At 44.1% G+C, this 19961-nt stretch overlaps 1 protein-coding gene and 1 long non-coding RNA gene across 2 annotated transcripts; one reads left to right on the top strand and one right to left on the bottom strand.

Moving 5' to 3' along the window:
* Window positions 1–195: 195 nt before the first annotated feature.
* Window positions 196–7886, bottom strand: il11a (interleukin 11a). Its single transcript, XM_067601257.1, has 5 exons — window positions 7795–7886; window positions 6843–7000; window positions 2246–2341; window positions 1951–2112; window positions 196–1824 (listed from the first exon to the last, which is right to left on the bottom strand). Exons 1-5 carry the CDS (start codon window positions 7799–7801, stop codon window positions 1645–1647), a joined length of 603 nt encoding a protein of 200 aa, XP_067457358.1. The 5' UTR covers window positions 7802–7886; the 3' UTR covers window positions 196–1644.
* A 189-nt stretch (window positions 7887–8075) lies between these two features.
* Window positions 8076–19194, top strand: LOC137191282 (uncharacterized). The gene is made up of 3 exons (XR_010930383.1): window positions 8076–8164; window positions 8948–9042; window positions 14738–19194. It is a non-coding gene; the product is annotated as an uncharacterized lncRNA (long non-coding RNA).
* The last annotated feature ends 767 nt before the right edge of the window (window positions 19195–19961 follow it).

The raw sequence follows: 19961 nt of genomic DNA, 5'->3' as shown, positions 1-19961 counted from the left end.
TTGACTAAATGTGCGTATCGATAATTTACTTACATTCCAGACCTTCAAAAGGCAATATATGAAGCTCTATTCACATTGGATACGTATCGTTTCTATTCTAACTGTGGCGCACAGATTTCTGGGTAATGTAGTATCTGTCTGTGTCTGCCCCCAGCATGCGTCTGTCAAAGTTTGAGTTGCAGGTGGATATAAATGATATACTAAAATCCATTGTGCACATTCTTTAGTATTTATTTCACCAAGGCACATATTTCACATTGAGGCCAATCAGTGTGTGGAAGAGGCATCTTGATGTTACAACAATAATTTAAACATAATGATATAATAATAGTAAATAAGAATAAAAACTGTATAAAAGTACAAAAAGATAGGAGACTGGCTCCCTTGCAGCATAAAATAAATAGTTCCACCAAGTTACTTAAATAAATAGTCAATACTGTAACAAATACTAGAATAGGAATGAACAAAAATTATAGTGATAAATTGGTAAAGTATTCTACATTATATTGTAGAAAAAAACAAAATACAGCAATTTACATTCATGTACATTTATGTACACCTGTACAGAACATAGTGTCACAATACATAGTATTTTAAGGCTTTGGGTGTTTAACTTAAAAAACAAACAAAACAAACAGGAAAAAAAAAAAAAAAAAAACTTTTCTACCCCAAAGCACAGGTTCAAAATCAGCCATCTCACTCATCCAAGAGGCTAATCCTAACAAGTTTGTGCAAAGAATCTAATCAGGTCCATCAGTGCTCAGCAACAGGGCACATTCAAACAACTTTACCACAACATTAGATATGCCTCCTCATGCAGAACGCGAGAAACAGGCATTGAAAATAGACACTCTGCCTCTGGCAAAAAAAAAAAAAAAAAAAGTATTCACTTCTCTTTGGCTACCATCCTGACAATTACACATAAATGCAATTTATGTCATAGGCCATGAATTGATAAATTAACACAAGGCACATTAAATATGGTTCGAAGTTTCCACTAACATCTAAAATGTTTACTTTAAGGGCACTGTTAAGTGAGAGACAGTGAAAACCTTGGCTGTCCCAAATGTATGCTACATCTACTGGAAGAATTATTGGCTAAATAAATACACAAATGCCATGTAAAGTGAGTTAAAGTAAGAAAAATCATAATCAGAGCTATAGGTTTAGGAAGTGCTACTGTGTTTTCCTTGAGGATCAGTGAGACACAAGACAAAAAGAAAGATTACAAAGATGTGGGGAAATAAATTCACGATAATACAGAAATAAAGATGAGAGTGACACATTACAACTTCAAATAAATAAAATTAAATAAATTACTAACAGTCAATAAATAAATAAATACATAAATAACATGGTCATGAACAAGGCCTTTAGGAAAGTTTAGGAAATCATGATCATCGTAGTTAAACTGATAGTTTGCTTTAATCTTGATGGTCGTATCTAGCTGCAGTATAATGCATCCTCTTTGGCTCTGATGGAAAGACACATTCTTCAACACACATGTCATTGGTTGATGTCTGGGCCTCGTATGGGATGCTTTTGACTACAGTGCACACTGGTGACATGGTCCTGATTTCCCTCTGGCTGAGGTGGGATTCCATGCATTCTCACTGGCTCTGCAGCCTTTTAGTTAATGGATTATCATTGAACTGCAGAGATTTTGGGTTTAAGGCTGAGAAACGCTCTGTACGCCCAATCGCAAAAGAGCTTGAAGTGTTGGAGAAGTTCATGGCTTGATTGCAGGACGTCAAACTGATAGGGGAGATGAGGGGGGAGGGAGGGCGTTGCCGGAGTCAGCTTTGGTGCTTCAACCCTCAGCATCTGTAGGTGAGAAGAAAAGCAGACAGATTAGAACAACCACTAATTTACTGAAGACTAAAACTCCCGCACACTGATATAAGTTAAACACTGAAAACAAGTATCAACAAGGGCAACTCAGCTCTTTACCTGACGGTGCAGCATGTTGATGAGAGATTTCATTTCTTTGATCATCTCTCCCAGCTTGGGCAGTGCGGGGTGGTGGTGCTTCTTTGAAACCCTGCTCAGCCACTCAAAGTGGTGCTCATACAGCTTCAGGTCAGCATACAGCTGAGAGAGTGTGGGCTTCAGCTGGAAACAACACAGACATACTTTAGAGACTTAGCATGGGTGTGGCAAGATGTAACTGTGCGGATAGAAACAGACCAACCCCTGTCCCCTCACAAGCACGCACTCTAACACAAATACATTATCAGAGCATTACCTCAAGATTGTTGAGGTCATTGGCTGATCTGTTGCTCATTTCTGGCAGAGACCTGAACCTGTGGGGCTCGACGTCTGAGTCGAATGCATGCTCCTTCTGAAAGAGAAAACAAGACACACACACATACACACACACATCAGCACAATTTTACTCATCCTGAGACAAGTCACGGCAACATGAGGAAAGTATTAGTCTAGCACCTCGATTGGGTGACTGTTTTCTGTGCTTAGAGACAGTAGCTCTCACTGAGGAGAGTGTGGTCGATCGGGTCAGAGTGAGTTCACCCACATTCAGCCTCCCCAAATGTCAACAATAAGAGCAAATGACCTGAACCCACAGGATGTTTTCTACAGGGAGAGAGGATAACAACATATGCAGTGACTAAGAAAGCTCCAAGTGGGACAGACAACACAAGGCTGTAGGGAAACTCCAGGGTCACAGCTATAAAAAGATGGAATGACGCAGTGCCGCTGCCCAGCTCGAAATGTGTTGTAAACTACGTCCAGACGGGAGATGTAGTGCACATCATGGCCACCAGAGGGGGATAAACAACCTGACTGCAGGTTTATGGAATTCTACCTCACAAAGGCAGCTGTGCTCATCAGCTGTGCAATTTAGTATTAAAGGTGTATGCCTGATTCAGTAATGAATGGGAATGAATGGAGATGACTGATGTGGCATGCGTCATTTCCAATCAGCAGAGGAACATAACAACATTAGGATGATTAGTGCCCAGAAATGTATTGTGTAAACAGGTTGTATGTGCTTAATGCTTCCTTAACCTGTTATTCAGTGTTTTCCTTGTTGTGCTGTTTGCTCCAGTTCTCTGTGTTGATGTTTTTAGTCATGAATGTGCTGCATTGTCTCTCATGTCGCTCCATCAGCCTTTCATAAGAATTCACTTATGTTTGTGGTCCAATGTTTTGTCTCTGTTGCTTTTGTCCTCTACCATCCCTCGCTTTGCTCCTCTCCTCTCTCTCCCCCTCTCTCTCTCTCACTCATACCAGGTGCACAAGCACATGCAGCATCACGTGCACATGTGCATGCATGCACACACATACACCACTGGCTTGTCATCTAGCTGGCCCTCTGATCTCTTCATCTCTTGTGGTTTTTGCTCCATCTTTCTCAGCCTTTAATTCTCCCTCTTATCCTCCTTTTCTTGCTCTCTCCATCGTAGATCATGACCTCACCCGACAGAACTTAGCATCCAGCCTTTTTCTTCCTGAATGCAAATACTGGAATGTGATAAATCTTTTTGATTTTTATCAAGTCACTTTGCTGTGGCGACCAAAAGCAAAACACTAAACACCGCACCTACACAACCATGACTATTTACAGAACCCTCAGTGCACACACACACGGCCACAAAAATGCATACACACAAATGCATGCACACATATAGACATTTGCACCATTACAGTATGCATGCAAACACACACACACACACAGACTCACTCACACACATACACAGTTTGCGTCAGTAAACTTATATAGACCTATGTGTATACACTCACACACTTCTCTCCCTTTAAAGCATCAGTTTCATTGCTTTTTTTTGCAGGGACTTTCCATGGATTCCCATTTTATTTATCTTTCCTAACTTTGTCCTCTCTTTAGTGGAATTCCACACAATAAGGAAAAAAAATTAAAAATAAATCTTCCATGTTACTGAACACTGTCTAATACTGTCCCCAACACCCTTTGATGCTGCTGGTTTCTTCACATCTGGACCCCAGGTTGGACTACTGCTACAGTGATAACCTGTAACATTGTCTTAAAGCAACAAACCCACACACACTTTCTGAACACTATCTACTGACTAAGACTAGAGAGAGTATGTGGCTATTTTTGATTTTATCCCCTGAACAAAAGAGTTTTGAGATTTGCATAATGCAAAAATAGAATCTAGATCAGTCATGTGTAACCAAAGATCCAGAGATATGATCCCGCTTTCTTTTCACCTGTTAAAACACTGTGCTGCTACACAATCACCAGCTGGAGCAAAAGCTAAGTCCTCAAATCTGATGTTCCTACCCACTTGACTTATCAACAAAATGAGATTTCTAGCCAGACTTGTTCGTACAATATGTGCAAGTGAAACTTCTTCATCTACACATCCACCGTCTAGCCACAGAACATAAACATGTTTCTATATAAACAGGCATGTAGACATACGTGCTTTGCTGTAATTTCATAGATGGTATGCTTGGTAGTTTGGGCCCACTTGGATGCAGGTTCAGTGTTAATGTGTAAAATTGTCCTGATGGGAGATATAAAACATATACCTAGGCCTGTGTCTATGTCTTGTTTCTCTATCCTAGTGAACCCTTCATGTCTCTAAGTAGCCTATCATTGTAAACGGGTGCTAATTCTTACATGAGCAATCACTGGCCTCCATGACCACCAATCTTCCTGGTATTGCCACCAATCAGGTGACCAGGCAGACCATAAGGTTGCTGAGTCAGACCTCCCCTCCCTTCCCAGTCCAGTGTGGATTAAAAGTGAGATCACTCCGTCAAATCTCCCCTGAGGCTTTTGCTACCCTGATGTAAGCATGGACTCCAGCCAGTCTGTCATCAATGAAAGCAGCTTAAAGGGGAACTTTGGTATTTTTCAACCAGGACCCTATTTTCCCGTCATTTTGTGTCTAAGTGACTAATGGGGACAACAATTTTTGAAATTGGTCCAGTATTGAACGAGAGCGCTTCAGCCAGCAGCCGCAAAACATTCTGCAATGTAATCCTTTGGGGCAATAGCGGCCCGTCAATGTACGTCCACTAAAGTGCTTGTTTTTGCCACTGACAGGCTCAGATTATTATTATAAGTGTCTGACAACATTATGGAAAGGATCCCTACAGAGAAATAAAACATTTTTCTTTGTCTTTCGCTTGATCTGGTCTGTTTGTTATTGTGTCTAATCAAGTCTTGCTCAATGGTAAGTCTGACGACAGTTAAGTTGTTGTCGAAATCAGCTAAATATTCAGTCATTTTAGATAACACTAAGCTACGCTTTCTGTACTCCAACACAACATACTCCTCTCGGCACTCCTCTCTCCGACTCTGTCATGGCTCAATAGCTGATTTCTACAAGTCAATTCTTGTGAGATTTCAGAATGAAACTTCTCCTTGAGCGAGACTGTGAGCATTTTCCTGTTTAAAAGACGTTTAAAAAAACGTCTATGGTCACCAGTGAAAAGACGTTTTCAAAACAGGTTCAAAAGTGAAAGTTTTTTCACCAACTATTTGAAAAAGTTCAGATTTAGATCATATTTCACTGGGACTTGCAATACTGGCTTTCAGCTGAGAAATTTGGATGTGGTTTTTAGTTAGGCCCCAAAATGATGACAGGCCATTATTTGCACATTGTAGAGGATGAAAAATTTCACTATTGCAAATCCCAGTGAAATATAGTATAGCAAAGGAAGATTCCCACACCAGGTCTCAAACCCCAGTCTACCAGACCACAGACAACTTTGCTGACCACTCAACCAAAGTTCAGCTCTGCCTGAGACACAGACCTGCAGCTATTTATACATCTGTGACACAGAGACAGAAAGCAGAGCGGAGCAGAGGAGAGGGATGGAGACAACGATGTAACCTCGCTATGCTACGAGTCCTGACCTGCATGCTGTTATTTGATATGTATTTTTTCTCAAATAATTTTTAAAATATTTGCATGAAATGAATATTCGTAAAAACACGCTATTTGTGCTCGGATTGAACTCCACCCCTACTATAGAGTTCCATATTTATGACATTTAATACAAAACATTAAATGCATTAAAACTATGTCTTCCTGTAGACCACATCACCTACAAGTGCAATATGACTTTGGACAAATACCTTCCCACTAAGCAATATTGTCTCTTTTTCAAGCTACAACTGAACAAATTATCAAAATGACTAAACAAATTTGTGTTTTATGACACCTTGATGTTGTAACTGCATTTGAAATCCTGGTTGGTTCTCACTGGGAATAACAACCAGCCCTGATCAAGCTAAAGGTAAAGAAAACATTTTATTTCTCTGTATGATCCTTTCCATAATGTTGTCAGACACTTATAATAACAATCTGAGCCTGTCAGTAAAAAAACAAGCACTTTTAGTGGACGTACATTGACTGGACACAATTGCCCCAAAGGATTACATTGCAGCCCATTTCGCGGCTGCTGGCTGAAGTGCGCTTGCTCAATATTGGACCAATTTCAAAAACTGTTGTCCCCATTACTCACTGAGACACAAAATGATGGGAAAATAGGGTCCGGCTTGGAAAAATACTGAAGTTTCCCTTTAAGTCAGACTGGAGTCCTGAGCAAACCTGGTGTAGTTCAGCCCAACAACTTTTCCACAACTCTGCATGATGCAAAAGTTGTGCAGTTTTAAGTGTGAGGGCACCTAAACTGAGAGGTAACATTAACACTAAAATGCAATTAGGCAACGATTAATTAATGCAGGCTCTGGCGTATTAACGACCCGCATCCTCTTCCACCTTCGCATTAACAATTCAATTAGCATAGGGCAACCAGGCCCTCATTAGTCTCTCCACCAATCAGTAGCTGAGATTCCTAATTAGCATGACGACATGTTCACTTACCAGCAGTTCTTGGGTAAGCTTCATTAGATTTTTGGTCTGATTGGACAGTTTATCCATGTCATTGGGCCGCCGCTGAGGGACTGGAGAGGCAGACGTGAATACAGGCAGCTGAGCCAATAACAGCGAGAAGAGGAGAGATGAGGAGGAGTCGAGCAGCACTGTAGAGGCAGAACAAAACGGAAGCAATTAGTGGAGAGGCGCTGTCATCTCGCCATAATGATAATGACCTCAGGCCACTGCTGTCAACTCCAGGGGAAGATATTGCACCATAATATAAACAATAGCTGCAGACTTGGCAGAGGAATCCTGTAGAGCTTCAGTGTCAGAGTCATGTTTTCACAGGCTGAATGCAAATCATTAAATCATTAAAAGCCGTGGCTTTGACACTGAATATCACCATCACTCCTTTACCATAAGCAACGCAATGAATGCTGCTGATTGTCACACCTGCAACTGGATAGGGACGTGAGCTGGTGGTATAAATTATATAGACCAAGCCAACTCTCTAACAGTAAGCTCATTCATTCTTTTCCTTTCAAGTTCAAATACAAGGTAGACTAAGTATTAAAAGGGAACCACAGTGCTGTTGAAATGATGAATGCTTGATAATTACAGGTGAACCACAAGAATCACAGCCAAAATAACACTGCAGGAGCATCTGAGCTGCCTGCCCTATAGTCTAACTTTAACCGTTGAAGGATCAACATAGAAGTTTTCCATATCATCAGTCAAGTCATAAAGTGAGGCAATTGTTTAGGATTTAAAGCAAGTAAATAATTTAATTTAGTCTGCATAGGGACGATAAAAAAAAGCAGCAACAGTCACATAAACTTTACCCACAATTTAAAAATATTAGCGTTAAGAAATAAAATAACACAAACCTGTAAAGAAATGTTAATTAAAAAAAACTTGAGCACTTCATGAATTAAAACACACTCACACAATCACTTACATCTCATATTTGGTTCGGATCCAAGAGAACCAGCAAACAAACGTGGATAAATAAATAAATAGGAAATTAATAAATAAATTGAACTCCGGAAATTGTCACGTGCTCCGGTTTCTTCTTCTTCGGTGAGGAGGAAAGTTGTCAGGACAAGAGAGAGGATGAATGAGAGAGCAGAGTGACGACTGAAGCACTCAGGAAAAAAAAATCAATATCGTCAAACTTTCTGCTTTTTTTTTTTTTTTTTTTTTAAAGTAAAGTTTGAGATGAGCCCTTGTAGTCTTTATGGAGTGCTGAAGGCAGAGAGACACTTAGACAGCTTGGAGAGAGAGAGAGAAAGAGGCAACAGAAGTGCATAGAGAGGGATGCGAGTGTGGTAAGTCCAATTTTTGCGCGCAGTGAAGTGTTTAGGCTTGTTTAAAACTTCCTTTATAAAGACGTCGGGCCTATGACACATCGGCAGTGACTCACTTCATTCATAAAAACACACACACACACACACACAGACACACGCTCTCTCTCTCTCTCTCTCTCTCTCTCTCTCCCTCCTCTCTCTCTCTCTCTCTCTCTCTCTTTTCTCCTCCCCTCCCTGCTGCCTGTCTCCCTTTGCGAAAGTTTAAAAAAAATGTTCCGTTGTTTTTTCTTTTTTTTTTCTTTCCTCTATCACGTCCTGTCCCTATCTCCAGCACTTCCTCCGTCGCATCCCGCTACCTGCGCCAATCAGTCCCCATCTACCTCTTCTCCATCTCCAAATCTCTTCCCCCCTCTCGTCTCCCCTCTATCACTGCAGGACGTTTTAAAAAGCCCATTGTTTTCATGTGTATCAGCACATCTCATGTAACCATGTCTCTTTTAGAGCCTGTGTCCTTTTTTTTTCTTGTGTTCCTGTAGTGTTGTTTTGTGCTGTACTCAAAGGGTGAAATGTCACAGAAAGTGTGTTCTTGTTTGTGTTATTCAATTTATGGGCTCTTGTAGGCTACACACAGGCACATTCCCTGTATTATAGCTAATACGCAGGGCAAACACCTTTCTCTCCCTCCTTTTCTCACCCCTTGCTCTTTTTTTTTTTCAAAGCCCCTCCTGAGACAGCAGCCTGTTATTTCCACTGCCCCCCCACACACCTCCTTCTCTTTTTTTCACTCCTTCTCTCCCTCTCCAGGGTGAAGGAAAGAGTGAGGAGTGAGAGACGGATAGGGGCAGGAGAGAGGTGTTGTCCAGACCAGAAGGGGCCTCTGAAAGTGTTGCATAGAAACAGTGAGCGGACACACACACACACACACACACACAAAGTTTAGGACAGACACATGCTGGAGGGGTTGCAGGGTGGTTGATGGGGTCAAACATGCACGTGGATGCACGCACACACGCTGTTAAAGAAAAACATCTAACAAACCAAAAAAAAGCACTAAAACATGCAGAAACATAGCAGCCTCCACACACAAACATGATTTCTCACACTATCTGTACGTCTCCGCTTTCTGTTTGACACACACACACGCACGCACGTAGAGCGGGGCAGCCTGGAAACACTCAGTCAGGTGCAGTAAAGCGTGGCCCACTGTTGCAAAGGGCAAAAATGAGTTTCCAGTCATCACAGAGGGACAGTTAATGCATCATACTGTACGCATACAGTATATCGCAAGGGAGTCAGAGGCACACGCACACACAAAGGGAGAGAGAGGGAGAGCAGGGAAAAGGAAGAAAGCGTTTTTTAAGTCTGGGTGTGAGATTAGGAGACCCTCATTCACAGACATACACTCATGGTGTGGTTAGAAAATAATTAGTGGTGGGCCTTGTATGCGCACAATCGCACACTCATACACACACAGATTTGCCAGTCCGGTGGTGGGCCTACACAGACAAACAAACACCCTGCAAATGATGAGGGCCTGGTGGCAGCGAGTGGGTGGCGGTGAAAAAGGGTCATGCGCTGTTTTCTCAGGTCAACAGTAGAGAAGAAAAGAAGTGAAAGGAGGAGAGCAGGAGAAGAAGGGGAGGAAATAGATGAGTGCGGTTGGACGTAGGGAGATATTGACACACTCACTCGCTCTTTTTAATTTCCCACATCAAAGGTCCGTTTGAAGACACAGCTGGGGAGAGAAGAAAAGAAAGAGTGAAGTTAGTCACTCTCCCTCATTCCCTCTCTGGGCTGCCTCTCATGATGGGGGTCTCCTGGGTGGTTCTGAGGCACACAGTCTCCTGTTAGGCCATCCGCCGACGCTGATCACTCACACACTATGACACCGGGTGGTTGCCCTTTACGTGTGTGTGTGTGTGAGTGTGTGTGTGTGTGTGGGAGTGCGTGCGCACATGCATAGATGTCAGCGCGCAAAATAAGGGTTGTGTATCTTTGTTTAGACTTTTGTTTTCGTGTGTGTGAGAGCGAGCACACACTGGCGCATGCCTGTTGGAAAAGGGGGAATCCAGGGTTTGTGTAAATGGGTGTGCGTACAGTATATGTGTGTAATTATGGGTATGTGGTGGTATAAGTGCAGTGTCTGTATAACGTGCATGAGCATCAGTGTTTGTGTGTGCGTCTGCGTGTGTGTGTGTGTGTGTTTGTGTGTGGCCTTCATATGCTACCCATTACATCACCAATCTGTGTAAACCACCATAGGAGGAGAAACAGAGTGAGACACTCAGACTACGACCTCAAAGACATCAGAGAGGAAGGGGAACCTGTGACAGGGCCCTGCCAGGCCTCACTGCCAGACAAACTTTACTCACACAAGCTTCACTCAATTCAGTCATGCTTTACACTAGGTTTCCTGTGCGCCATGGCATGTATTCACACATTATTACGCAGGCTTCAAATCCTTTGAATGCCTCGCACTCTTTGCTCACCTTTTTGCCAGGCTGTTAATCCCGCAGTTACTCAATTCATGAGGCAGCTTTGAACGGAATATCAGTGTTTTATTATATCATAATTACTGACAAGGAAGAGCTTGAGCAAGAGTAGATTTTTTTTTATGTGGGGGGGATTTTGGTTCGGTGTTTATTTAAGTGATTAGGCTGTAGTCTGATTATGAGAACAAATACCGACTCAGTTCATTGTGATATGGTTGGCTTTCCCATAAATGTTTATTGCCACCAGTTAATTTCCATGTCCAGGTGATAAAGTAGTCTTGTGGATTTTAGGGTTAAGTCTCATGTTCTGCTTACCTCAGAGTGTCATATGTAAACAGTGAAAATGTTGGCCATGACGCAACACTGCTCCGATGGTAAAAAGGATTATGTGAGAAAGAGTAGTAATAAATTCATCATTTTTTTATGTCGCACCCTCATTTCCTCCAGGGAATTCCAGCAGGGCTTGAGTAAACAAACCCGGAGATTACGTTCAAAGAGAAAACCAAAGGTCCGACCTATTACTGTTAATATTTGCTCTCCTATAACAGGACCACTTTCAAGTTTCCCCATGACCTCCTCCACCTCCTCTCCTCTTCCTCTCCACTCCATCACTACCCCCCCTCCCGTTCATTTTCTCCGGCTCGTTCCCACGTGCGTGACTGCGGTGGGGCATCCTATCAGGGGAATTGTCATGGTAATCTTACCCTAACCCCCCCCCTTCTCCCCTCCAGTTGCCCTCTTATACTTCTACGTACGTCAGAGAGCAAGTGAGTGTGTTAATAGTTGGGGGGGAATAGTGACACACAGGAGGGGGGGTGCACTCATTGGGCAATAAAGTGACGTCTCTGACTCTCTCTTTCTCACTGTCAGTAATCAGTTAGTGTGCTGTTGTCGTCTTTTCAAACAGATATATTGGCAAAAAAAGACCCTCCTCCCATTTCCCCCCCGCCCTGTCTCCCCCTCCGCACTGCCAAGTCTTTAGTTGGGAAAACTCCCCACGGACGTGATTTACAAATTATGCGTGTCAATTGCTCTCTTCCTTTTCCATGTGCACGGTCCACTCGAGACAGATATGGCTGTTGTGCATCTGTTGCTCTGCTTTTTTTTTATTGGACCATTAAAGGAGGACATTAACCAGTATCATTATTGCAGTTTTCCTCCACTGGCTCAGCTCACAGAGCCGCGCAAAGGGCAGGATGCAGGGATGAAAGGGAGAGCATGAGGCAAACGTCTCTACCGGCACAAACTGGGGGGTTAGGGGATGGGGGTGGGGGGGGGCAAAATGTTTAAATCACCTCTCTATTAAACACACATTTACAAGGCTCATTTTGTTTGGAAACCAAACTCTATGGTATGTGACAAAACACAGTGTGTGTATGTGTGTGTGTGCACGTGTGTGCGTGCATGTATAACAGCGAGAGTCAGCCCTCTCCCTTTCTCTGACTCTTGTGTGTTGCTCACCTGCTTACGTCCCCCTCTCCCCCCCCTTTCACTCTCATTGCGTCTGGGCAGTTTTGCGTCTGCGTCTGTGAGGAAATCTCTGAATGAACTAGTTGAAGCAATAGGTCACAGACAGAGTGTGAGAAAGAGAAGGGGAAGGAGGTGGGGAGGAGGAGAGGGGAAGGGAGGGGAGGGTAGGGGAGGGGGGTACAGCGGGAAGCAAGCAACCCACGCAAAAAGGAACTTTTTACTGTGCAAACACTCTTTCCATCTACCCTGCTTGCTCCCTCCATCTCAGACTGGTGTTAATACACTGGAGAGCCCAGGCCAGTCTCAGAGCTCCCGCTTTCTCCTCCGGCTCTCCCTCCCGCTCCTCTCAGCGCCATTCTCAGTCGCCCTAAACATTCTTTCCTCTCCTGTCATTGCGTGTCCTGTCTGCATCCCTCTCTCTCTCTCTCTCTCTCTGCCCCTCTCTCTCTCTCTCTCCTCAGCTCTTCCTCCTTTCAAAGTGCTTCCCCTCATCTCACTTTCTCTTGCATACTCGCTCCCAGTTGAGAGCCCTCTCCTCTCCTCCTGTCCTCTTTTTTCTCCAGTGCAGTCTGGAGCGCAGTAGTATCAATGAACTATAAACAGTACAAGCTTTGAACTACCAAAGCATATGTAATCAAACATGTGCATGTAAACAGTGAATCGTTTCATCACCTAGCTGCAATATCTCGGCCTCAGTGACCCTGTCAAAAAAAAAAAAAAGAAAAAGTAAAACAGAACCAGAAAAGAGAGCAGAGTGAAAGTGAAGTTCTTATTTTGGTGCATTCCTCAGCGTGCAGAATAGTTGCCCGGGAGACATTACTTGTGCATTCTCTGTCCTTTTGTCAGTCTTGCACCATTTCTGTGGTGAGTTACTACATCTGTGTGTGTTTGTGTGTCTGTGAGTGATGTATACTGTATCAGAGCTGACCACTACTTGCCGGCGCGCCGTGCGTCTGCGTCAGCCACACACTGAGCCTGTTGTCGTGTTATTCTACGGAAGCTGAGAGCTGCTGACAAACACTCAGGGGAAATGGGGAGGGGTGTGTGTGTGTAAGGGGGCAGCGGAGGCCTGGAGAGACGACGGGGAAGGAGTGTAGGGAGCCGGGAAGACAAAGGGAAGAGAACTTGTGTGACGTCGCAGTTTGCCCTACTGAGTGACTCTGTCAACGTTACGTGACCCCAGTCACATGAGGGGGTGGGAGGATGCCCTTTTGCAGATGGTTGGACACACAGATACACACGTATACAAATACACACGTATGCTTACGTCTGTTAGACAGTTTACTCCAGCATTTAAAACAATTTATAACCCACTACCCATTTTAACTTGACATGGCCTGGCTGTTTCTGTGAATGCTGACGCACTTCAGGCCCCTTCACCACTGGCCATTCATTAAATTAACACTCATTACACGCTGGCAATCATAAATCAACCTCCCACAACAATGATAGCAGATAACACAACTTATAACAGCACGCATGGGCAGCTGTATTGATTCTACTGTCCTTCCACCAACCACTTCCTGTGCGTCAGCCATACAGAGTGTGTAAATTTCATCATAACTAAGAGCAAACACAGGAAAGGAAATTTCATATCCGCATGTTGTCAGTGTTTATGTTTTGAACTAGCGGATGGACGGACTGGCCGAGCTGAGCACAACAGTTTGGAGGCTGAGTGCATTTGAAAATGTTTGGAAATCAAAAAGACTTCTCTCCACATTCAGTAGGCTGTGCTTTGACCGCACAGGGAGGGGAGGCGGACCTCAAGTTCACTGAAATGTCAACTTTGGTTTGAAGTGACTTTGACTTAAAGCGGTGCAAACACGGCACAGAAGATACACTGTCTTCCTTTTTTTTTGGGGGGGGGGGGTCGAAATTCTCTGCAGTTGTTGTTGTATTGCAGTTTTTTGTATTCTTTCTCGGAAAGAAAGCCCTTACTGTAAATGTTTATATAAACTGCGAACTATCTGTCCCTCATACTTCTTGGACGGACTATCTTATCTCTGGAATAGTGAGAATAAGATATGGAAGTAATGTGTTTGCATGCATTCTTTTTAACCACCATTATCATTATCTCCAGCTGACAAGTCTGAGTCTGACGGCCATCTTTCAGCTGTACATCAGCACGAATTGTCACAGCCTCAGCGCCTTTCCGGTTTTATTTTCTTGACCTTTGTTCATTCACTAAAGCTTTGTTTAGTGATCAGTCAGTGGCCTACCTTTATCACTGGAGGGCTGTGACTAAGAGGAATGACACGAAAGTTATTCCAATCTCTCTATTCTTGTTTCCAGTGTTTATTTGCACTTTGACCCCCTGCTGCTTCCAATTAGCCACAAACTGCTCTGTCGGGAGAGCTTTAAATGCCTTACATTTCTTCTTTCATCAATAACAGTCTGTGAGTCAAGGCCTTAGAAATGAAAGCTATCCAGAATTTTCTATTTTTGGCACAGAGTTCACAGACATTACCATTACAGCCCCGCCGCCACTGTCTTTTTATGTCTTCCCCTCCCTTTTCTCCCCGGCTCCTCGTCTTCTTTCTGTTCATCAATCACACTGTCCATCCTCATCAGAAGGTCACTGCTGGATGTATGAATGGTATTGGTTTGCCTCAGCGCCTGCCTTGTATTACAGACGCCCTCGCATCTGGCTGGACCCCCGGTAGTGCCAGGAAGCATGCCAGGAATGCAAGGAATGGCTCAGTGAACGATAAGAAGGAAATACCCTGCAGCAGAGTGGACTGAAAGCCCAGAAACAACAGGCGCATGGACAATCACTGGGAAGAAAATGAAAGGGATGACGACAAAGAGTGGGATGGAAGGGGATGGAACAGGATGCCTGGACAGACATAGGTCTAGGTTTGACACTAAGACAATAAACACAGTGACAGCGGCTATCCAAAGAAGCAGAGACTGATGACGAAGATGGAGTGGTGACACATGAAAAGGGGAAAGGAGAGGAATGGAATGGGATACGTGGGTGGGGATGACTGGATTGAGATAGGTGAAACTGTCATGGAGAAAAGAGCTAATGACCATCGATAGAGATGGATGGGATGGAGTAGGATTAGAAAGAACAAAGGGATGGAAGAGAATGACGAAACAAAGATAGTGACCGTAAAGACGTAAAACAGACTATCTAAAGGGTGTTGGGCTAAGAGCGAGGGAATACTGTGGGACAGGAAGAAAACATAAGAGATAGAGACATGTCACAGGAAAGGCGAACCCCTTTAATCAGGCCCTGATTGGGTGACAGTGAGTGGGAAGAGGAGGAGACACAAAAGACACACCACACAGGAAGATTTTTGGCTGGTGAGTCCCTGAGTTTGACTGACAGCACCTCTTTATGACTCACTGACCCGGCTTTTCTACTGTCTCCCACACACTGTGCCATCTGCAGCGGCTTTCAAGCTCAGTTTTGAACACCGAATGCAACATGGCCAAACCCTGATCCAGATTACCCTCCTCTTTGTAGTGACCTACTAAATCTGAAGTTACATCAGTGTCTACTAACAAGCCAAGTCCCTTTGTCTGACTGCTGGTGCTGATTTGGGGGCAGCTAGTCGGTAATTGTTTTGAGCTGCTAAATTGCACCAGGAGGGATTGGATTACCTACCACCAGGGTAGTCCCCCTCCTCAATGTTTCCCTGTTTCCCCCGGATTACATCAGAGTTTATGCTCCCTCATCTGTGAGTAAGCACATACCTCACAGTCGAGGGGAGGCCTGAAACACGTCTAATGTTTCAGGACAGAAAGGTAGATAATAGGATATATGGAGGTGGGCAGGAAGTGTAAAGAGTCATCTGTGCATGTTTTTCTATTCATTTCTTATGGAAAGATAAGAGATAGGTTGATGGTGATCAAATTTCTTAATATGCATCCTGTCCTGTGTATCTGTGTGCATGTGCGCTTGCGTGAGTTCTTATTGTTCATATCTGGCCTAAACCCAGTTTTTTTCTGTATTCAGATCATAAATAATGAAGGAAATGAAACATTATCCATATAAAACTCCCCAGGGTGTCTTATCTTGTATGACAATGATTCATGCCTGTAATATCATGATCACAGCACAGACCTCTGCCAATTACAATAAGAAAATCGACTTGGATAAACAATATTCCGGCCACAATCTGGGCTGCTTTTCTCAAAAGCTACGTACTAATTAATCTTCAAAGCGAAAAGCATTCTTGCATGACAAAGCAAGTCCTGTAAGTAGCCACTCAAAGAACACTTTCCTAGGTCAGATCAACATTGTAAAGCTCAATCGAGACACGGTAAGTGCAGAACAATATGATGAGGGACAGCACATGAAATTATTTGTGCTTTATGGTGTGGTTGCACAGAACAAAATTGGGGTCACAATTCAATCCAGTGAATGCGGACAGTTCTGCCTCACTCTAGCACTTTTGGGTCAAAACCTCACATAATGACTTGGTGTGGTTCCTTGGCTTTTCGACCCATCTGAAACAGCTGACACAAGGCAGATAGGTGGGTGTGTGAGTTTTGAGGTGAGGCAGTGAAAGGCTCAGGCCGTGCAGACAAGGAGAGGTAACTCTGTTTTTTTGGTAACTGCATTAAAAAGAACCCCTGGGAAGTTTGGACCTCTTACAGCTGAGGTGGAGCCTGGGGCAGCCAAGCAGCAGGGAGAATGTTTTCATGTGTTTATGTATGTGTTTTCCTTCACTACTGGGACTTATATGTATATGGCCGCAGGGCTTTCTCTCAGGTCCACAGCTGAGTGTGACGGGGGTTCACTCAGGGGTATAGGAACAGGCTCCGGGGACGACCTGTGGAACACCCCAGTTATCCTCCAGGGAGCGATGCTATTTAGGTGCGGTCCCCCACCACCCTTCACCTCCAATGTGCCGAATCAGTGGAAGGCAGAAACCCAGAGAGTATCCCTGACACTAATATGGAAAAAAGCCTGTTTGGAGCGAATATAAGGGCAAATATTATTCTTCCTGAGCGTAACCACGGCGAGCACCTCTGACCTGGCAGTGAAAGTGCTGAAACAAAAAGCCCAAAGACTTTTTCTGCTCCATCAAAGGAGAGCTACATAAAATAAACATGGCCATCAGATTACCACGCTGAACACGGGGCCACGTTAGCCTGCACTGGCCGCCCTGCCGCCCAACCCCATAGCTCTATGGGAGTTAAGTGTGGGGTCCGCTCAGTCAACACCATGACGCAAAATGGAACAAGCCTCTGACAGAAGCCCCAGGCTGATGGAATAAGGCCCCTACCCACAGGCCCACAGGCCCCCCGGCCCGAGAGAAACATACTGAGCGAGAATGAGAGAGAGAGAGAGAGAGGCAGGAAAACAGGAGGAAAGAAGAGGAAAGGAGGGAAAAGGTAAATGAGGACATTTTGGAAAAGAGGAAAAGACCACCAGTCCCAAATTGGTGGCACTGGCCCCGTCCCAAATTGAAAAGCACACACATAAATGCGCTGCAGCCCTAGAGAGCCAACGGCAGGCCAGGACAGACAGCCGCCAGTGGAGAGGAGGCCGGGGCAGGGCAGGGCAGGGCAAGGCAGGGTACAGTGGTTGGTGGTGGTGGTTGTAGCTGCCAGTGAGACTGTGAGGCTTAGCTGGCTAGTCCGACTAACAGTGGACAGCCTCAGCCCGTTGGATCTGACCTCACAGGGGTTCTTTTATATCCCTGCATGTGCCTGCGTGCATTTGTGTGTAGGGGCATGCATGTGTGCACCAAAAAAAAAAAAAAAAGGAAAGTTTGTTTGTTTATGTGTGCATTTCACGTTTGGGTGATGTAACCAGAAGAAAACAGAACTGTCTCTTGAGGAAGACCAAGGCTTTTCTCTTGGCCTTTTAGTCACTCACTAAGGCTCCGCTGTCCATTTCATCTATGAGTCTCCCCATCTCCAACCTCAGCAACAGTCTGTCGTCTGTCTGCATCTGACTGATTTCCCTCCCGGCACCTCTGACCTTCTCTCCACTCGTCTCAAACCTCACACAGATTCCTACACCCCCAGTCTGTCTCTTTGTCTGTCTGCGAACCAACAGAGATTCGCCTGCTCCCCTGTTTACTTCCTGGCCTTAATGCAGGACTTAGCCCGCAGCCATGAACAATATTTCACTCTCACTTTGTTTCAGTCTGTAGCTAGCTCCCTGACTCTCTAGTGACTGTGTCTCATACAGCCAGGTCCTTACATATTTTCATTCTGGGACCCAAAATGATAAAATTTACTTTATTTCTTGTGAGCCAGAGTCATAAAAAATAATATTGCTCCCCTTTTCATGTGGGACCAGGATAAAGAAACTATTTGGGTCCCCACCAGGATAAGAAACCAGATTCCGCAATATTTGGTAATGATGACTACTTTGGACATAAACCCTCACACTTTCCCCCTCCGATTTCCTGATAGTGCATGTCTCACAACCTCCATCAGTGGCCCTACAGTCATCATTTTCTACCCTTTCCCCTGACGCATGACTTGAAAAACCTCCTTATACTGCGGGCTTTACAATGACGTAGGGCTCAGGTAAAGTGTTACCAGATCACAAATAGATACTGAGGTTGTGCCAAATTGTGGTTGTTAGGGTTAAGTGTGAGAGCCATGGGCTTTTTCTGCTTCCTGAAAATGACTCCTGTGTGTACAACAATGAATACAATCCCTGTGGTCCACTGGGCCTCATACCAGCAGCATTGCATTACCGTGCTTGCCTCCCTACTGTTCTCCGTTTCTTTTCATCCTTCTCTCTTTTCTCCTCTGACTCAGCTGTTTTGTAGGAAACTCCATCTCTTTGAAGAAGGGAAGAATCTTTCATTACTCGACAGCAGGGAGAGAGAAGGAAAGAGGGAGATGATAGGGAAAGAATAACTGCCCCATTGTCTTCAGCTCCCTCCCTCCACCCACCAATGATAATTGTGTTGAGCTAATTACAGAGAGCCGCTACAACAGGTGTGGGACTCTGCACCTGGGTGAAGAAATCCACCAAGTGTGTGCATGTGTGTGTGAGACAGAGAAAGAAGAGAGTGTGTGTGTATGACTGTGCAACTCTGGGTGAAAGTGTATGACATTTTGTCTGTGTCATTGATTGAGATCACAGAAAACTGTGTGTGTGTCACATGCTTACTAAACCTTACATGTTACTTAACAGTAGTCAGACATTGGTCACCGAATTGTATCATAGACTACTGTACACAATATCACACAATCACTGTGGACCTATACCAGTCTGAGCCCCATCTGTGTTAAATTATAAGTCCACAGACTACATCTGTATGACATTACTGGAAAGTTGAAATTAGCACACAAACACAGTCTCACTCTCACTCATACACCGCATAGAATTTCAAATGAGAGTGATTACAATCACTTAATTGATAAATGTAACCACAGGGTGCCTCTCCTCATGATTCATAATCTATAAGCGGTCTTTTTCAATGGCATGTTTTTAGATGTCAGCTCAGTGAGAATATCAGGGAGACAGAACCGGAGGCAACAGTGATGATGTAAGCAGGGGTCTCTCACGGGACTGATGTTTTTTTGGGCTTTTTACCGTAAAAGAATTCATCTGTGAAGCTGACCGGAAGAAAGGAAGCCGTATGGCCGGACGCCAGAGAAGAAACATGATAACTTGAGTTTTCGAGACGTCATAGAGCTTCACTCTCAAAACAAAGAAAGCGGGGAACTGTTTTCTAAAGCTGTCTGGCTGACCAGACAGTGAAATTAACTGGATATTACAGAATTGTGACAGTAGCAAGTTTAAGTTAAGCTGTTACTCATTTCAAACGATGATATCACCTGTCTGCTGTCTACTCGTGGACAACCACTTGCTAATTTATACTTGATGAGCTGCCTGTGGGACATTTCTGTATGGCCACATTAATGAAATG

Source organism: Thunnus thynnus, chromosome 10 (genome assembly GCF_963924715.1).
Source record: "Thunnus thynnus chromosome 10, fThuThy2.1, whole genome shotgun sequence".
NCBI lineage: Eukaryota > Metazoa > Chordata > Actinopteri > Scombriformes > Scombridae > Thunnus > Thunnus thynnus.
Note: the sequence above shows the minus strand (reverse complement) of the source record. Positions and strands in the feature narration are given on the sequence as shown.

Bases quoted from the DNA above. Each gene is read 5' to 3' on its own strand.
- il11a (XM_067601257.1), bottom strand. The intron at 2,342-6,842 runs GTAAGTGAACAT...TTTCTCTTTCAG, and splicing joins AGCTTACCCAAGAACTGCTG to AAGGAGCATGCATTCGACTC. The intron at 2,113-2,245 runs GTAATGCTCTGA...TGTTGTTTCCAG, and splicing joins ATGACCTCAACAATCTTGAG to CTGAAGCCCACACTCTCTCA.